The 19250-nt window shown below is 42.7% G+C and overlaps 1 protein-coding gene across 1 annotated transcript; it reads right to left on the bottom strand.

The window, feature by feature from the left end:
- Positions 1-2698: 2698 nt before the first annotated feature.
- On the bottom strand, positions 2699-18757 carry cacnb3b (calcium channel, voltage-dependent, beta 3b; the record flags this gene model as incomplete). The annotated part of the gene is made up of 14 exons (XM_083920685.1): positions 2699-2804; positions 2910-2957; positions 3046-3216; positions 3345-3440; positions 6332-6483; positions 6648-6748; positions 6977-7035; positions 10169-10249; positions 10458-10477; positions 11033-11085; positions 11329-11450; positions 11718-11840; positions 12080-12199; positions 18713-18757. 13 exons carry the CDS (start codon positions 18755-18757, stop codon positions 2928-2930), a joined length of 1173 nt encoding a protein of 390 aa, XP_083776811.1. The 3' UTR covers positions 2699-2804; positions 2910-2927.
- Positions 18758-19250: the final 493 nt, after the last annotated feature.

Raw genomic sequence — 19250 nt, 5'->3', positions numbered from 1 at the left:
TATAATTGTAAGAAATTGTGCTTTGGACGTCTAAAGAATAATTTAACTTTTGTAGAAATTTCCTGCAATAAAAATTAAGCAAATAGAAGGAGCTTATATATCCATCGATATATATATTTATAATATTTTTAATCGAAAGAAGGTACTGTGCTCTCTGTATTCCATCAAATAGAAGTTATGTATCTCAAACTTGGTCCTTCAGAAATGAAAGTGGGTGTCAGTGGAAGCAAACTTTACGATGGTCCTAAATAACTGCAGTGCATCTTTCTAAAACGAGAGGAAAATACGTATAAACACATGCTTTCTGAGGCGTTGATTATAGAATTGTGTGCTGTGACTAAAACCCTTCTACTGCCTGTCAGCATTTGCTGTTTCTGTGCAATTTGATAATGATAATAATAATTATTATTATAATAACAATAATATCTGCATATTGAATATACAGTATGTACAATTAAGCCTTTATACATGTGAGTGGTTATGCACGTCATGTTGATTTACTCTGAGGAGTGAATGGCCCCATGTGAGGACGGTCCTAAAAAGCCCTTCTGATGAAACAGCAATACAATATGTCATGCACATACATTAGATTATTTACACATGTGGTATGTTAGCTGAATTCTTTAGTTTTATATGGTAACAGTAGAGAATCTCAGTGAATTATTGAGATGCATTGATTTTTTTGAGTACTGTAAGATAGGAAATGGAGGCCATTAGATGATTACATTTTCAAAAAAGAGACAATTGGTGGCTATGCAAAATTTGACATTTAGCTAGTCTTATAACTGGAAGTTGTATTCTTAATTTCTGTGGATGCACATGTAATGCATGTCTCGCAGTTTGTTTGCAGTGGACAGAGAAATAAGCAGTGGTGGGTGTAAGAATATTGTACCACCAGAGGTCACCCTTCATTTACGCATAGACCCTCTGATTTTACCTGTTAATGCTGAAAGAAAATGAGATAATCATTCTGAAGCTCCATTGATGTCTACAGTCCACCCACTTCACCACTGATTAGATGTGAAGTGTGTTATGTAAATGACACCACTGGTGCACTAAAAGAAAATGCAGATATGTTCCTGACTGTGTAGCTTGGGGTGCTGTGTTTATTCAAGTACTAATATCATCAAGAATTACATTAATGGTAACATTTAATTGTGTTTGGAAATCATACTGTAGATCTACTCAATTAGGTGTTTTTTTTTATGTTTTATAGTTCACTCTGAAACACGGTCTTTGTTCAATCTCTCACAATTTATGTTTTTTTTTTACTCTCCGTTTGAACAAAGAAATAAAAATACTATAAACAGCCAACTGCATAGTGTACATCATCGGGTTATAAGAGTATGGTTTCAGTCTCAAGCTTTATCATCTGGAGCAGTTTGGTGTCGGTGAAACAACAGCTAATAAATACCAGGTGTGTCATAACTGATAGCCTGAGTCTTAAACAATGTATCTGTCCTTTTTAGGAGTAGCCTAAACATGTATTAAATATCAGTGGATCTCCTGATATCTGGTTATGCTAAAAATTATATGTCTGGATTTGTCAACTTGTGCCAGAAAGAAGATATTTTAATACATTTTTCTGGGGTCAAAAGAAAATATGAAGTATTTTTTGTTAATATTTAAATGCATTTTCAGGATTTGCCACAAAAAACCTGCAAACAAACCACAGTTACTGTAAATAATCCTTTCTAAGCCAACGGACCAGCATTTATACATTCACAGCTGTGACAAAAGATGCATATAGACTGTTGATGTGCAAGTCTGTGCTTGTCATGCATGAGTTTTGCATCAGTGTTGCGTACAGATATGTGATCAGCCATACTGAGAGCCAAGATATGAATTATAGATAGTAGCATAGATAGTTACGGTAAAAAATAAATTGGAAATAAAGAATATTTAAAAAATGCTACTGGATAAATAAGTAGAGGAAGCAAGTGATTAAGAAAGAGGGATGTTTCCTTTTCGTTGGGTGTCCCAACACAGGTGAGACCATATTGACTCTGCTAGAAAAAAACGAGAAACATTTGGTTAAAGTGGAATGGCAGCTCACAGAGAGCTGTAGAGGAGCAGGACATACTCACTGTCCCTCTCTGCACTTTGGCCAGAGGGAGAAGCCAGGTTTGTCAGAGAGGAAACCCTGGGAACCCTACAATGGGAAGCTACTCGTTGGTATTTTATACTGATAGCGATGCTGTGCTACAGTTCGGTACGCTTACAAACTCTGCTTTCACAGGTGTGTAATTTGTCTACAATGATTGCTCAATTAGCCTATGTGTGTCTGACTGGGACGGCCACTATCGCTGGTCTGATCACACAAGGGCTGACTCAGCTTTGCCCTGCAGTGAGGGGGGGCGGCTTCCTGTGTGAAAGCAGGGAGTTGGGTTAGGTCAGGTGTGGGAGGAAGGGTGAGGAAAGGTGGCGTGCAGTGACTGCACTGCTGTACTGATTTTGTTACCAGTATGTATACGGCGGTAGAAAGCGGCCCTGAGTTGTCGTGTGGCGGTGGGAGCAGGGAGCTCATCCCGAGGGGGCAACAGTGAGGTGGAGGCTCCTCCCTCGAATCTTCCTCCTCCTCCTGCTCCTCTCCCTGTTCTCTCTCTCTCTCTCTCTCTCTCTCTCTCTCTCTCTCTCTCTCTCTCTCTCTCTCTCTCTCTCTCTCTCTCTTCCCAGGTGTGGCTATAGAAGGTGGTGGCTGGCTTTGGAGAGATGAGGGCTGCTGCTGCCCCCTGGTGGCGCCCTGGTCCCTATGCTTTATGGTCATAAGTCCTAGTCAGACCCCAGCCGACAGCACAGGCTTCCTGCAGTGGAGTGAGGGGGGACATTTCTATAGATAAAACAGTAGAAACCAGTAGCAAAAGGCTAAAGCTCAACAAAGTAAGAAAGATAAACTAATTTCTTCTCACCTATGTCTGTGGTAGTGATCATTCTATCAACTCTTGAGTCTCAGAAAACTAGTGAATAGACACAGGAGGCAGAAAAAATGTGATTAATAATTCAGCCAAAATAGTCATAAAAGCATCAGTTGTGTGTTTGTCTTACCTGTTGGCTGGAGTTAGCTGAGGGTGGGGTGACCACGCTTTGGTCCAGTAAGGGGTTAACAGGGGCAGAACAGGGGAGATGCGTAGCACGCCAGTAAATGTCAAGGTACTCTGCAAGATGTTCACATGCATCCTCCAGCTGATTCTCATCCAGGACAACATCAAACATCTCCTAATGAGCCAACGATACGAATATGAGAGATGAAATAGAAACCGTGACACCACTTGATGTCCAAAAAACATCACTGTATGAATTTCAATTTGTTTTCAAAAACATTTTTCTTAGGCAGAGTGACATACAGGTGGACACTGTGCTAGCTTGTCCCCGGCCATCATCTGGACATTTAGGTGTTTGCTCTGTGACTTCCCTCGAGACTTAATCAGCCTCTGAAGGACCTGTGAGACAAGCCAGAGACAAGGAGAGACGAAAGACAAGCCCAAGTAATAAAGGTTATCAAATGCACAGTTCTAATTTAATATTATTTTTTTAATTTATCAAGACATATCATCTGGAACATAGTCTTCATTCTTTCAACCTCATTTTAATGTGGAGAAGATTAAGACCATTTAAACATTGTGTGGTCCAAGTTCAACACTACAACATGAGTCATAAAAAACTAAACAAAAAACTAATCTTTGAATCACTGTAATGAGGACTGCATCTAAAGTTTATTTTCATTATCGACTCATCTATAAAATGTCAAGCATTACAGAAAAATTATCATCACAGTCCAAGTTTACATATTGAAATATCTTGTGTTTGTCTGACCAAGAGTACAAAACCCACAAACATTCAGTGACATTAAAAAGAGAAAAGCAGCAAATCCTCACATTGGAGAAGCCGAATATATTTTAATTATATATTTTAATATAAATTTTGTTTGTTTATTCGAGTTAAAAAAAAGTTAGACCTTTTTTTAAAACGTGAATAAACAACCAAAAGGATTAACCCTATTGTGCCCCTTTTCTCCATATATTTTAGGAAAAAACATCACATGCACAAAGACTAGTATAATAGTATGAAAACAACATTTCTGTATAATCTATGAACTCATAACAAGTTGAATATCAAAGATGTGAACATATATACAGTGAAAAATCATATCAAAGACATAAATAAACACAATGTTTTCTCACTTTATAAGCCTGCGAATGTTCTCATTTGTCCAGGTCATCGTTGTCCCCAAAGCAATTTCTGTGGAAAGCAACTGGACTTGGTTATTTGACTAGGAAGACGTTTCACCTCTCATCCAAGAGGCTTCATCAGTTCATGTACGCATCTGACCAGGCTGAGACTGGACCAGGACCAGTACCAGGACCAGGCTGGGACTGGTCCAACTAATTGGTGTGGAGATCCAGCTGATGATGTTAAAGTGACAGTCGTTGGTGGGAAGTTGGTTTGGACTTCTTTAGTGCTCTATTGAGTCTTAACGATAGTCGTTGGAGTCACAGGAGTCCATTTGTGTTCAGTTGTTCTTTGAGGTTAGATTGTTGAATCTCCTGGGAAGGGATGAAAGGGCAGCATTGTAAAGTGGAGAAAAGTGGTGTCTCAGACCTCCTCCTCTGTTTAGCGATGGTTTCTCTACTTTGCATAGATGGTTTATTTTACTCCTCTTTCAAACCATCTGTCCTCTCTGTCCAGGATGTGGACATTGTTGTCATCAAAGGAGTTGGCTTTCTCCTTGAGATGTAAGTGGACAGCAGAGTCCAGGCCTGAGGAGTAAGCTCAGTGTTGGGCCATGCGTTTGTAGAGTCCTGTTTTGTTTCTCCAATGTAGAGATCTTTGCATAAACCCGATTGCTTTTGTGGGTGTGAGGTGTTCTGTCCTTGGGATGTACTAGTCTCTGCCTGAGGGCGCACTCACACTGTCCATCCGTACCGTGCCCCGTGCTTTAGGGTACTTGTCCCCCTCTCCCTCTCCCCCCGTGGGCCAGGCCCGTTTGTACTCACACTGCCTGGGCCTCGGCGGAATGCTTCTTGCCTGCCTATACGTCATCACGCCGTAACACGTCACACACATTGATTGACGTCATCGCGATGCGTCGCTTTGTTTACAAATCTTTCCATAGACCTTGGAGTTTTTGTGCGTCTTGTCCAACTGTTTTTTTATATTTTCATCCGACCAAATCTGCAGTAAACACTTTACCTCTGCATCACACAAACGTGAACCTTTCGCCGCTATTGTTTTAAATGTCCGCGCATAGTCCGTCCTTTTTTTTTATATGTAATATATCCATATTTGTCAGAACCGCCGTAGGCCTCATGCTCATGCTCGTTCTCATACACGTGCGCACACTCGTGCTCGTACATGTGCAAACATGCTTTACAAAAGCCCACCCTCCCAACGGGACGTGGACGGCAAGCATACCGCTCCTAGGCGCGGTACGGTTGCACTCACACTGGTCAAACGAACTATACTTTAGCCTTGAAACGGAAGGACAGTCTGAGTGCGCCCTGAGTGTGTTTCTGGGTTTGAAATACACAGGGATGCAGTGTGTGTCGAAGATCCTCCTGAGTTTCTCTGATACCCCAGCCACATACGGAATGACTATGTTGTTTCTCTTGTTTTCTTTTTCTTTCTCAACCACTTTGGTTTTCTTTCTGGAAGCGGCTGCCGTTTTCACAAAAGTCGAGCTGGGGTAACCACAAGTTGTGAGGGTGCCTCGCTTGCGGTCTTCCCCTTAGGCTTGTGAGCTGGTGGGTACGTTATCAGCTCTATGTTGCAGTGTTCTGATAACTCCAAGCTTGTGTTCCAGGGGGTGGTGGGAGTCAAATGGCCTCTTGTGACTCCAACGACTGTCGTCTCAATAGAGCACTAACAAAGTCGAAACCTACTTCCCAACAACGACTGTCACTCAACGGTCGTTGGCACTTGGAGCACAAAAGGGTTCCAGTGACATCATCGGCCTTGTGAGAGGTAAAATACCTGGATCTCCACACCAGTTAGTTGGACCAGAGAGGTGAAACGTCTTCCTAGACAAAAGACTAAGTCCAGTTGCTTTTGACTGAAATTGCTTTGGGGACTTCACTTTCTCCCGGGGGAGAACACAGAGGGCATGTCACCCTCAATATTTACAGCATGTGCACTTGTAACCCCCCCAAAAAACATGAAAGTAGCAGAGGACTTTTATGCTGAAGACCAACTAGAACTCTACTCACAGACGTAACAAGGCCACCGCTAAAGTGAGGCTACACTTCAATCAAATAAAGGTGGCAAAAGCTGCTGTTATACAGCTGCAAATTAGAGCACAAATGTTTTTGTGAAGTTAATGCAGGTTTTGCTTTACTTTAGGCGAGGAGACTTTGACGTAGACGATGATGGGAGCCAGAGAGGTTTTGAGGAGCTGTGCGGGGTGATTGATGGTGTCTGCATCCAGGATGACCAACTGGAGAGACTTGGCCAGCTCAAAGATCCTCTCTATCTCACTCTGGACCTCAGCTGTGAGAGACAGGGAGACAGGTTGTACGAGACATGCTTAACAGAGCAACATCACTTACTTAAGTAGGCTTAACATTAAAGAGAAAGGATGCATCTATTCTTAGCAGGTATTAATCTTTATTTAGCAAAAAAAAAAGATTAAAGAAGACTTTCTCGTCACTCACCCAGACTGGAGCGTGTGTTGGATCTCTCCATTATGGCCTTCTTGTTCAGCACCGAGCGCTTTGCCAGTGACAGATCAGCAGTCACCCGTGTAATAGAGATCCTACAGAAGAAGCATCTTATCACATCACATCCACAACTGTTCCATTTCAAAGGATGAGATGAACTTGTACTCTCTTGCAGCTAAAAATAAATCATCATCACCATGTGTCCCATCGATCATGAAACATGATAGGCAGAGTCCCAGGGAACAGCTCTGTAGCTCGGTCACAGTGTTACTATAAACTGAGCTGCATCTGTAGAAGAGCAACACACAGACAGCCGTACCCACCTGCCATCAAATCTGTGCTTTAGAAAGTCAAACAAGGCTTTCTGCATCATGTCTGTTACCTAGGTGAGAGAGAGGAGGAAGGAAGAGTGGAGAAAAGTTAGAATGACATGAAATAAACAACCTGTGCACACACACGTAGTCCAACAGTATTATTGATATTTCTCAGTCTCTTTTGATTTTGGTAACACTCTAGTTTAAGTCCCCTTATGTAGCATTTATAAGCTCTTTACCAGCCTCCACTTACGGTTGCCCACAGGAGGAGTTCTAGTTTTTTCTACGTGTGATGTGGAAACTTGAAGCCACTAGTGCACAGACACAGAGAGAATGAACTTCTTGGTTATGTAGGAGACATTCCTGTTTTAGTAGTTTAAGTTTTTAAATTAACAATATTTGCGTAGTCATAGATTCAGTTTTTTTCAATAAGGGAAAAGAGGTAGATGTGATTAAAAATTCCCCATGCCATGCTCATTTTCAGGTTCATACTTGTATTGTATGGGTTTCTACTAGAATATGCTTACAAATTAGATAAGCAGAGTTTATTTATGTCTTGAAACATGTGTAGTGCATGGGTGCAAATCCCGGGGGAGAACACAGAGGGCATGTCACCCTCAATATTTACAGCATGTGCACTTGTAACCCCCCAAAAAAACATGAAAGTAGCAGAGGACTTTTATGCTGAAGAACAACTAGAACTCTACTCACAGACGTAACAAGGCCACCGCTAAAGTGAGGCTACACTTCAATCAAATAAACGTGGCAAAAGCTGCAAATTAGAGCGAGAATAAGAACAAAAAAGCCAAATTATAGTCTGTCAACGACAACGGAGAACTAGGATAACTGTTACAAAAAATATATAATAATCTGAGATGCTGAGAATTAAGTCAGAATAGGTTGCTTTGAGTCATATAGGATTTTTATATTTAGTATTTTTCCTTGCATAAATAAAGACATATCAAAAACATAAATTACTGAATCCACCCCCCCCCCCCCCCCCCCCCCGCTCGCACAATGTTGAAAAGGGAAAAGGAAATCTGCGCCCTTGTTGGAGGGGATCTTTAAAGATGATGTAGTGAAGCAGTCTATTTTCAAACAGTCCTGAAAAATGGATGGCCTTCAGAATAGGGGATGAATCACACGGCGGCGTTGCTCCTCCACGATGTAACAGAGAGATGGAGGAAGAGGCAATGAGAGGGGAAAAGAGTGCAAGAGAGAGAGAGACAGAGAGAGAGAGAGAGAGAGAGAACAATGGTGAGCAGCACTATGCACAAGAGAGAGACAAAGCACAGAGAAAGAGAACGAGAGAGGAAGAGAGACAGAGAGGGAGAAAGGCTGGCGTTCACCACTGGCACATCCCCAAAGCACATCACTAGAGCGATGCTTAAATATTTCACACACGCACAAAACAAACGGCTTGGCACACAGCCTGTACAGTCACAGAGGAGAGCGCGAAAGGCGTTGAGAAAATGCTGAAGCTCAGTGGCATTCTGTTCAATTACACGCCTCACATTTCAGCATATTTGTTCGAAATTGACACATTCTAGGATTAATCGAGTTTAACCAAAATGTGTTTTCATACAGCCCATCCCATATTTGTTACAGAGAGTTCAGTATAGGAGAAGGAGAAGGAGAAAAAGGCGGTATAGATAATGTAAAGGGGCTTGCATGCTGTTCTGTATCAATAAAACATGGATCTAAGATTCCTTTTGTGTATGCTATAATTTCATCAGGATGTGACTGTGGTGTTTAGTATCAGTGTTAATGGGATAACGGAGCAGAGAATGATTCCCTTCAGATCAAGACCAGACAACACAGTCCAGATTAAACTGGAGCAAACAATGTAACATCTCTGGTCTCTCTTTCTTCATCTGTTTTTCAACGTACTGTAGAAAAACGAGCAGGACCCAGAATGCCGTTACACAGTACACACATTACACACATTACACACATTACACACATTACACTACACAGTAGACTGTTTTTTTTAACCGCATCTCCCCACTGGATCTCTGACCATCACAGCCTGCTCCTGCAGTGTTCTTCTTCTACTCCACTGTAACGAAATATAAATCTATACAAACACAGTACTTTTTACCCCCACTCCACTTCATTTGACAGCTTTAGTTTACTTTGCAGATTCAATTTATTAATACAAAATATAAATCAACTAATAAATGATGATGTAATATAACAGATTAAACTACCCAGCAGAATAGAAAAAAAACATTAAAATAAGCTCCACATTTACTGTACCAGCTGCAACATTAACGTAATGAATACATTAATGCATCACTAATTTTAATTAAGTAATATAATGTATAAATATGATTCAGAAATGTGCCATTTTGCATAGAGTACTTTTAATTTTGGTACTTTATCTATATTTTGATGTTATTACTTGTACTTTTACCTGAGTATGATTTTGAATGCGGGACAAGTATTGTTACTTTTACTTCAGTAAAAGATCAGAGTACTTCTTCCACCACTGATTCTGATCATGCATACACAACATAGTTCATCAGTACTCGTTTCTATCTTGTGCTCTCTTAAAATCTTTAAAGGGTTCATGACCCTTTTTTCAGTTTCATTTGTTGACTCCCTCAGTTTTTTTTTTTTATATTTTGACTGCTTTTAAACAGCACCTGGCTTTTAAAGAGAATGGGAGATGACACTCTGATTGGTTTTATTACCAAAACACACATATATTTATTTAGAGATTAAATACAACCCCCTTGTCCCTTTTGCCCATTTTGCGCCCAGATTAAGCACCATCTAACTAGCAAAAATGGAGTTGGACACATCCTAAATGCACTTGCACCATGCACTTTAGACGGGGGTAATCCCTTTTTGTTTTTCTTTTGTTAGGGTTAGGGGGTAGGGTTAAGGTCTACATAGGCCTATTTGCCATGGAATCCGGCACTGATTGTGAAAAAAATAACAGACCGGGGATCTGTGAAAAGCGGGGAACATCTGAGCTTTCTTTAAAAAAAGGGTCTTATTTTCCCCAGTCACATATAAAAGCAGGGAACATAGGTGCTCCCCTTTAGACCATGTGCCATAGATCCTTTAAATAGGGCCCATTGTGACTGACAGCAATATGCTCCAGTGCTTTAGCTGATCCATTCAGGTAATTACTCCAAACACAAGACAAGAATTACTATACGAGCTGAAAAGCAGTATTGACAACTGTCTCACCTCATAGCCTTTTAGCGACGGCCCCACCAGCACCACCGGCCGCATAGAAGGGACTACATCATATGGAGGAACATGTTCAGTCTGCACAGGCCACAAGCATAGAGAGCGTTTTAAAGGTGGAAAATACACAACAAGTGAATTTACTCTATGTGTGTTATACACACATTTATCATGTAGAAGCTACAAAAGTACAAAGCCATAAAGATGCACTGTAATTCATTAAGTATAGCCTTATAATTGAGGGCGTTCTTGAATAATTAATGAGGAAGAGGCCCAATGAAAAACATACCTGTTTCTGCTTCTGTTTGGCTTTCAGAATAAACAAAACAAACATTAAACAAGGAGGATAAACGCACAATATGAAACCTGAATTAATGTTAATTTTTTTGTCACATGCCTCCATGGAGAACAGTGAATCCAAAAATCTAAGCTAAGACATAAGCTTCTAGGTTAAAACCTTAGTATTTACAACACACACCATTGACAAGTAGTGTGTTTTCTTCAAAGAATTGAAGGTAACACAGGATGAGTAATTGATATACAAATGATAGTTTTGGGGGATGAAGTATTTCTTTAACAAAGAAACCATGCATGCCAGGGTGACCTGAAGAAAGTACATTTAGAAAGTGGCTCTTCAAGAAAGTAATCTTTTGCAATTTGTGTGTAGATTTTAGAAGACGGTGACCACCCGTAATCTTTAAGCTTAGTTTGATGTAACAGGAAAACTATGTCAAAAGGATTTCCAATCACACCATTTCTTCTAAAAGGGAACATTTTAGCGCGGGAATAGCCCTTTAACTAAGTCTGATCCTGTGAGAGTGTGCGGTCCCAGTAGAGACAGAGAAGACAGACAGTCCCACTTACCTGCAGATGGTGGGGTGGACCTCCAGCCTCCAGATGAAGCATTCCCTCCTTTCCTGTGGAGCAACATAATGCAAAGCTTGGTTATGCGAAAAATCCCCTCAGGAGGCAATTTAGAAAGAACGACTTCGGAAACAGAGCAACACATGAGCAAGAACTAGTTACATCGACAAAAAAGTTTTCTGAGAAAGCATGTGAGAAAGGAAGCTGGTGGAATTAGGGCATCACAGAAAGACAGAGATACAGAGACAAATGGGGGAGTGATAACAGAGATCTCTCAGATCTGTGTGGCCTCTGACCTCGCAGCTGCTTTCTGCTCTTGTTTTATCCTCATGGCTTCCAGCTTGACTGGGCTTGGGATGAAAGTGATGTCTGCCCCTTCCTTCACCAGCCGACCGATCCACCAATCATTGTTGTATTTCTGCATGACAGTGGAAGAACACATTTTGCAACTCAGGAACTATGCTATGTGTTGACATGGATCATCTTTGAAGGTCCTATTTTGGGTTTCTATTAGAACATGTTTAATGTTCGCAAAACATATTGTTTTTTTCTTATCCTGCCTGTCTGATTATACCTGTATTCACCCTCTATCTGTAACACTCCTGTCTTATAGTTGTTTTTAACCAACATGGGCCCTTTAATACAATTTAATAACAAGATAATCTTAATGCTGAAGGCCTCTCACCTCTTTTATGTGCAGGAAGTCTTTGGTTTCAAAGTTAATAGCAGCACCTTGGACTGGACAATCTTCATCAAGGGCCCCACAGTAACTCACATTGGTTTTCACTGCAAATGCTACTGGTTTGGACTGTTGAAAGACAAAAAAGAACTATATAAATTAGATGCGTGTCAATGTACAGTATCATTGCCTCTATACTAACAATAATATTTAGTCTGAAGATTCATTTTATTTCTATACACATCTTTATGAATCTACAAAAAGATTACAATTCTCTACTAAGACGCAAACTGAGTACTAACATGACTTAGCTGATCCTCAGGAAGTCAAGGTGAATTTAAAGACAAGCATTGACCTTTGACCCTCACCTTGGCTCTCTCTAGCTGCAGCTGAGCCTGGCGCTCGGCTTCACGCCGAGACGCCTCCTGGTCCTCCTCCAGGGACAGGTCGGAATCCGATGGTCGACTAGTGTAGGAATCGGCTGAACCCTGAAAGGAAAGACGTGAAGAGAGAAGATAAATAATAGTTACAGCCCAGGAAGAGGACACAAATCCACCACAATACAGTACCTAACACCTCGTAGCAGCTGTTACCATTTGTTCACCAATAATCACGATATAGTTACTGTATAAATAGCTTTGATGCATCTCCAAACAGATAACCTACATCTTCCTCTGCGTCTCCCATGTCTTACTCCTTGTTCAACCTGTCTCTGAACCTGCCCTGTCCTTTTCCTGAAGCCATGTGATCCAGCCTGCAAGGACCAATGCTCTCCTGCAGCTTTCCAAAGCAGCTGTCTCAGGGGAACATGTGCGTGAGTACTGCAACAACACCAACAGCCAGTGTTGCAACAGTGCTTGTGTATAGTCTATTCATCCACTCAGCCAGGCACGCCAGATATTTGCAAATGCCAAGCGTCTTCAACAAGGGAAAAACAAACCTACAAGACAACAACTCTGAAAATTCAATGCAACAAAAATCCATGTTTCCATCCATTTTTGAGACTCCTGATTGGTCTGAATCAACACAAGCTGAAGAGTTTGAATTTTGTTTGTGTATCAATGAATCAACATGCTATGAAATCCCCTAGAGAGGTGAAATTTTGTCAGAATTAAAAAACACATTTTCAAATCCAATAAAAAACATTTCACGTTTCTTTCAGTAGACTTTAATGAAACTAACTACAAGTTTTAGTTGTGGCAACAACCTGGCATTTAGTGTAAGAATGCTAATGAATTGCAAACATAATCCAACTTCCTTTTACTCAGTGGTCACATCATTCTACAACATTTTTAATTGACATTTCATTTGGATTGGATTTCGAAAAAAAACGTAAAACGTAAGAATTTAGATTTAAAAATCACAACATCAAATTCAAATTTATTTGGCTTATAGCACAACTCTGACTCTTTAGGAAAGATTTAAATATCAACCACCAAATAACAACAAAATCTCTTTTCTGAACACAAAACGAACAAAAAAATCGATACTATTTCTGTCTTCTATGAAAAGGAAAATAAAGGAAAAATAATAAAAGCTCATTGGAGCACACATACGGTATACACAGATACAGAACCTGCCAATAGTACACATAAACTTCTAGGCTCGACTTCTAAAAACTCTCACAGAGCTCACGTCACCAGATCGTACATTTGTCCTGTACCTCCATCAGCATCCTGCTTTTCCCTGGTACCAGCTGGGTGCAGGGCTGGAAGCCTCCTCACATACCAGACAGGAGCACCCACATTAGATATATATAGCTCCATAACAACGTCATCCTTTTTTTAATTACCTTTTTCCCCTTCCCATCTCCTCCACCCTCTTCGCTTCCCTCCCTCCTTTTTCACATGCCCAAAAAAACTCTTTTAGCCGAATTCAGTGCAGAGTTTGTGGATGTCATTTGAATATCAAAGGCTGCCAGAGGTGAAGCAGAATCTGAATCTGAGTCTACCAGTGGGAGAAAACAAAACCTAATTAAAGCACAGGGAGCTCGGCAGATATTCTCTTTAGCACGCCATATCAATACATTGTCTTCACACTTTAATAATGTTGCAGTTCATATTGTTTGGATTTAATGAAACTGGACTATAGTGGAAACCCCTATATGAGAAAACTAAAACAACACATTCCCTGAAAGTTGAAGCCCAGGACTGCCAGTCTTTTTCTCTTTGCCACTGTCTAGATCCCAAAGTGCTTTGTTAAAGCCTCATGCTGCTTTGCTTAAAGCAATTCTACCCTTTCTGGCATTTTTGCTCTTTTCTTTTGTAATCTTAAAATGCTCCTAATAAGCGTATGGCACAATAAAATATAAATTATTAAATTCTCACATATTTCTGATAAACGACTGACTAATCATTTTATTCGGTCCGAATCAAATTATTTGCAGGGCTTCCTGCCTGTCATTGTCGCAGCGTCCCTTCCAGTTGCCCTAGCTGGCACCGCTTGCGAGTCGTACGCTTCTCTGTAGAGCAACAGAGTGGTAGAGCAGTCCTTGAGAGATAACACAGAATGGTGAAGAACCGATGCGTCAATAGGCAAGACGCGAGTCAATATCGGCTCTGCTTTCCAGTGATGGCGGAGGCTAATGCAGCTTCATCCGGAGTGAAAAAGAGATGAGATGGTGTCGGAGTTTTTGCTGGACAGGTACTTTTAGTTTGCCTAATCCTAGAAACCCACATTACATGTGATAACGCAGCATCAACATGCTATCAGTTATCAGTTACTATAGTGCTGTAATACTATGGTATTTGTGCAAGGAAGATTAGCGTCCGCGCTAACGTCACCGGTAGTGTAAACAAACCATCCGTTTGCACTGCTCACTTTCTCACCGCATGCTTCTGGGGAGCTTTAATATTGCATGGATTCCCAACGAGATTCAATTGTGCAAAATGCTGAGATATCCTTTGCTGTGTGGTTTTTGGCTTGAGTTGTGCAAAACTTTCACATGCAATGTTTATTTTTAAACCATTGTGTTCTCAAAGCCATCTGTGTTTCCACAGCTGACAACTGTGTGGGCATTGACAGACAAATGTATTATAGGATGATTATATCAATATCTACAGAGTAGCTTTTCACCAGTGTGTTGCTCCCTACTGACACTACATTCCAGATGTTCAAAGACATTATTTTTTAAGATTCACTGTCTGAGCTTTCAATTAAAAAAAAGTGTGACAGAAATTTACAGGTTTAAAGGAGCTGTTCTCAAAATACTCTGCAAATAAGTGGTTTGGGATTGCCTCCAAGGGGCTATAAATACGTGAAATACCAAAACATTTTTAAGGTCACATCCGATCACATGCACAAGCAGCTCATCAGCAAGAACAAAAATATCACAGGCATGCTTATAGCAAGGGCTCTACTTTTGACAATATCAAATTGCTATTAAAAGATCGGCTCACATTTTTCAAATCTGTCTTAAAACAATATTCACATGCTCATATAGACATTGAAACGTTTTTTGCTTTCTGTGGCGACTCTTGTTCATGCATACTTCCTGACATGCTAATGATATGTAGTTAATTTAACTGAGTTTCAGGAACAAGACCATACCCCTCTCCCTTCATTAATTCCACCACTCACGCCTCACAATTAACAACTTGTGTCCCATTAATGCAACACCTGTGTCTCATTAACTCAACTACCTGTGCAACCATATATATATGTTCGCGTCTCAGTTTTCCAGGACCGATCGTTTCGGTTGGACCCGACCGGAATGCGTATTCCAAGCCGTTTATTGCCTTCACGCCAGCTCCATTACGGACCACAAGCTGTTCCTCAACCCGTCAGATTCGGTCCTTGATCTCCGAATCTCCTCCGTCGGCCCCACTTCAACGTGGCCGGCTAGCCACACCTCCTGCACCTCCTGCCCCTCCTGCGCTCCACTGTCTGCAACCAGTGGGTGCCTTTGTCCAGTCCACCCTCGCCCTCTGCATCTCGCCGGGGACGCAGTCGCCGCCGTCCCTCAGCGGGCGGCCACTCTTCCGGATGCCACACCGGTACCCGCCGCTCTGTCCACGGATCTTGCCGCCCTCCGTGCTACAGACGTTTCGACTGGGGTTGCCCACCTCCAGCACGCCCTCGAGGACAGAGCGATCCCTTTCTGTCGGATCGACAATAAATCCACGTTGTTCAGGCTCTTCACAGCCTCCATCTCCATGGCTCCGGGCAGCTGCCCACTTCCGGGTTCTCCTTTTAAAATCACCAACACGCGGCGTGCCGATGAGGTCACGGCCTCCCAGCCCGGGTCGTACGTCCAACTGTGTACGTCATCCCTGTGTCCACAGACTGCCCTTCCGACCTAGGCTCCGCCTGGCCTCTTTAGGTCCGCCCGCACCCAGAGCTCCGCCCCTGCTTTCTGTAACCTCAAGCCACTGGGCAGCTGTTTGGGTACCCGCAGCTCCTGCCAGCTATGGAGCTCCGCCTGCCGATCCTTCATTTCCTCATCCGCTATCCCTATCCTGTCGATCAGGATTTTACCCGAGCGGTGCTCTGACCACTCCTTTCGCATAGGAGCTGCTTCGACCCCTTCCGGGTAGCGCGTACCAGGCGCGCTATGGAAATTCTCGAGCACTGGTCATCCCGAGCCTACCAAAGTTGCAGCAACAGCCATCTATTCGACGTCCCCTTCGACCCCTGTTCATCCCTCATCCCGCAACGACCAATCCCTTCCCTTCTACTCTTTTCCATCCTTCCCCTTCTACTCCTTTCGCCCCTCCCCTTCGACCCCACCCCTTTTCATCCCTCATCCCTCCCCTTCGTCCCTCATCCTGCAATGACCAATCCCTCCCCTTCTTCTCCTTTCATCCCTCCCCTTCGACCCTATCATCCCTCACTCCATCATTCCCGCATCCCTTGGTTATTCCAAATTGTAATGTTTCTGGTTGTCTCTACCTCCTTGGATGTCTGTCTTTGTCTCTCTGTCCAACTGTCTGTTGCTTCTCTCTTTCTTTCTCCTTTTCTTCCTCCCCAACCGGTCAAGACAGATGGCCGTCTCCATTGAGCCGGGTCTGTTCGACGCTCTTGCCCGTATAGGTGAAGGTTTTTTGTTGCCACCGTGTGCACTAGGTTGCTACTCATGGGGGAATTGTTGGGTCTGCGTAAACCATATTAAGTCAAAGAGTGCGGTCTTTACCTACTCCATTGGTAAAGTGTCCCGAGATAACTTTTGTTATGAATCTGCACTGTAACTTAAAACGAATTCATGCGACGACGCCCACATAGGGTCCATCTGCCCCAGTAACCCGTCCCAGCCTGGTCTCTTCGACTTCATCCAACTTCACCCACGATAGCCGCGTACCTCGATCCGCCAACATTGGGCTCTGCACCGACGCAGCCCCCTGTTCTAAGCGTCGGTCGTCACCTCGGCGGTAGATGGTTCGCCTCTGGTCATTCCAAACTACCTAAGCTATGCACAGCCATCCAAGCGATATCCGAACATCCATTCTCATCTCATCCAATGAAGTTTTGGGGGTTGATGAAGCAGCACACATCAAGGCGTAACCCCACTCTGAGCCACGCTCCCCGGGCAGGTGTAACATCCATACAAACCTCAACTCGCATGTACCATTCATCCCCGACGATCGACAGACGACCATCGATCGACCCATGGCCTTCATCCCTGGCGATCGACCCTCTCATCATTCCCTCAACCCCTCTCTTCATCCCACCTCAAGGCACCCTTACCCCACCTTCTTGCATTCCCCGGCTATTCCAATTAAACTTCTCCAATATCATACAATGGTGTGGACGTGTTAGTGAAATGTAGTTAATTTAACTGAGGTTCAGGAACAAGACCATACCCCTCTCCCTTCATTAATACCACCACTCACGCCTCACAATTAACAACCTGTGTCCCATTAACGCAACACCTGTGTCTCATTAACTCAACTACCTGTGCAACCATATATATATATATATATATATATATTTGTGTCTTACCCACTCTCTCTGGTTCGTCTCAGTTTTCGCAACCTTCCCCCCACAAACCCTTTTCTTCTCCTCTCTTCCCCCCTTTTTTTTTTAATAAGACAGCAGCTCAGTAGTCCACACTACAATGAGAGGCGTCTGGACATGAACCAGGGGGGTTGATGAAGCAGCACACATCAAGGCGTAACCCCACTCCAAGCCATGCTCCCCAGGCAGGTGTAACATCCATACAAACCTCAACCCGCTTCACACCATTCATCCCCGACGATCGACCCATGGCCTTCATCCCTGGCGATCGACCCTCTCATCATTCCCTTGACCCTTCTCTTCATCCCACCTCAACGCACCCTCATCCCACCTTCTCTCATTCCCCAGCTATTCCAATTAAACTTCTCCAATATCGTACAATGGTGAGGTCTTGTTAGTGAAGTAAGTGATATGGGACAAAATCCAGTTTATTTGAAGTCATTATGAGGCTTCAATAATCCTGTGGGTGCCTTTCAAAGTTACAGTAATATTAGTACATATGTCCAAAAGGGAATTTCTAACAAAAAAGACTTTACATATTCTTAATTGAATGTGGATAATACTTTATTTAAGAATCTCTTTAATTGTTGAAATGTCAACCGTGGATTGCTGCACAGTCAAAGTAACACCTTTAAACTGATTGAGCAAACAGAACCACACGTATGACTTAAGCGTAAGCCAGGAGATAAGACTCCAAAAAAATAACAGTAGAAATCCATGACATTCAACAGATGGGCCTCTCAGTGAAGTAGTTCAATGCAAAGCTGTAAAGTAGCCTTTACAGAGTTGACATAGATAGACCAACTGTATTTGTGCAGTACAGTATGTCCAGAGAAGATGAGGAGAGAGAGGGAGGGAAGAAAGAGGAAGTGGGGAGATGCTGGCAAAGTGAGTGAACAAGAATAGACTTCTGCTGAGACAAGAGTGAGAGGGGAAGAAGAAGAAAACCAGAAAGAAGAAGATGCCTCAGAGCAGACAGACAGGGGACTCGTAAATTATGAGATTGCATGCGGAGTGATGAAACAAAAAGGGGAGCATCAACAGCATACCTTGTTACAGATGAGTCCTGTAGCGCTCGAGTCAGAGGCAGACATGATTGTGCTGCCAGCGCTCTCTTCTCCCCCATTGCACAGAAAAGGCGGAACCCTCAGCCCGTGGTTACAGGGGGAAGGGGGGGAGAGAGAAAGGGAGGCATGCTCAACCTAAGTGCTTCGCAGCTGACGTTGCTGCGCTGCCTCAACAGCCATTTTCTATACAAAATTGATGCCCTGACTGCAGCACTGGTGTGTACACGCCCGCATACTGGTACAGTACAGTGGGTTTCTTCAGCTTCGAGCCAGCCCTCATGTAAGAAAATGAGCTTTTCTCTGGTTTCATGCGCTCTCCTCTCCTCTCCTCTCCTCTCCTCTCCTCTCCTCTCCTCTCCACGCCACAATCCTCATGTACCACTCTCCATCATCACATCAATACATTCCTCAATGTCACTTGTGTCCCACTTAAAGAGATCCTGAAAAAGTGACATATAATCCGACAGGGTGGTCCGGTGTTTACTCTAGTACTGCAGAAGATCATTTTCACTGGGCACAT

Source organism: Echiichthys vipera (genome assembly GCF_963691815.1).
Source record: "Echiichthys vipera genome assembly, chromosome: 9".
NCBI classification, from domain to species: Eukaryota; Metazoa; Chordata; class Actinopteri; order Perciformes; family Trachinidae; genus Echiichthys; species Echiichthys vipera.
Note: the sequence above shows the minus strand (reverse complement) of the source record. Positions and strands in the feature narration are given on the sequence as shown.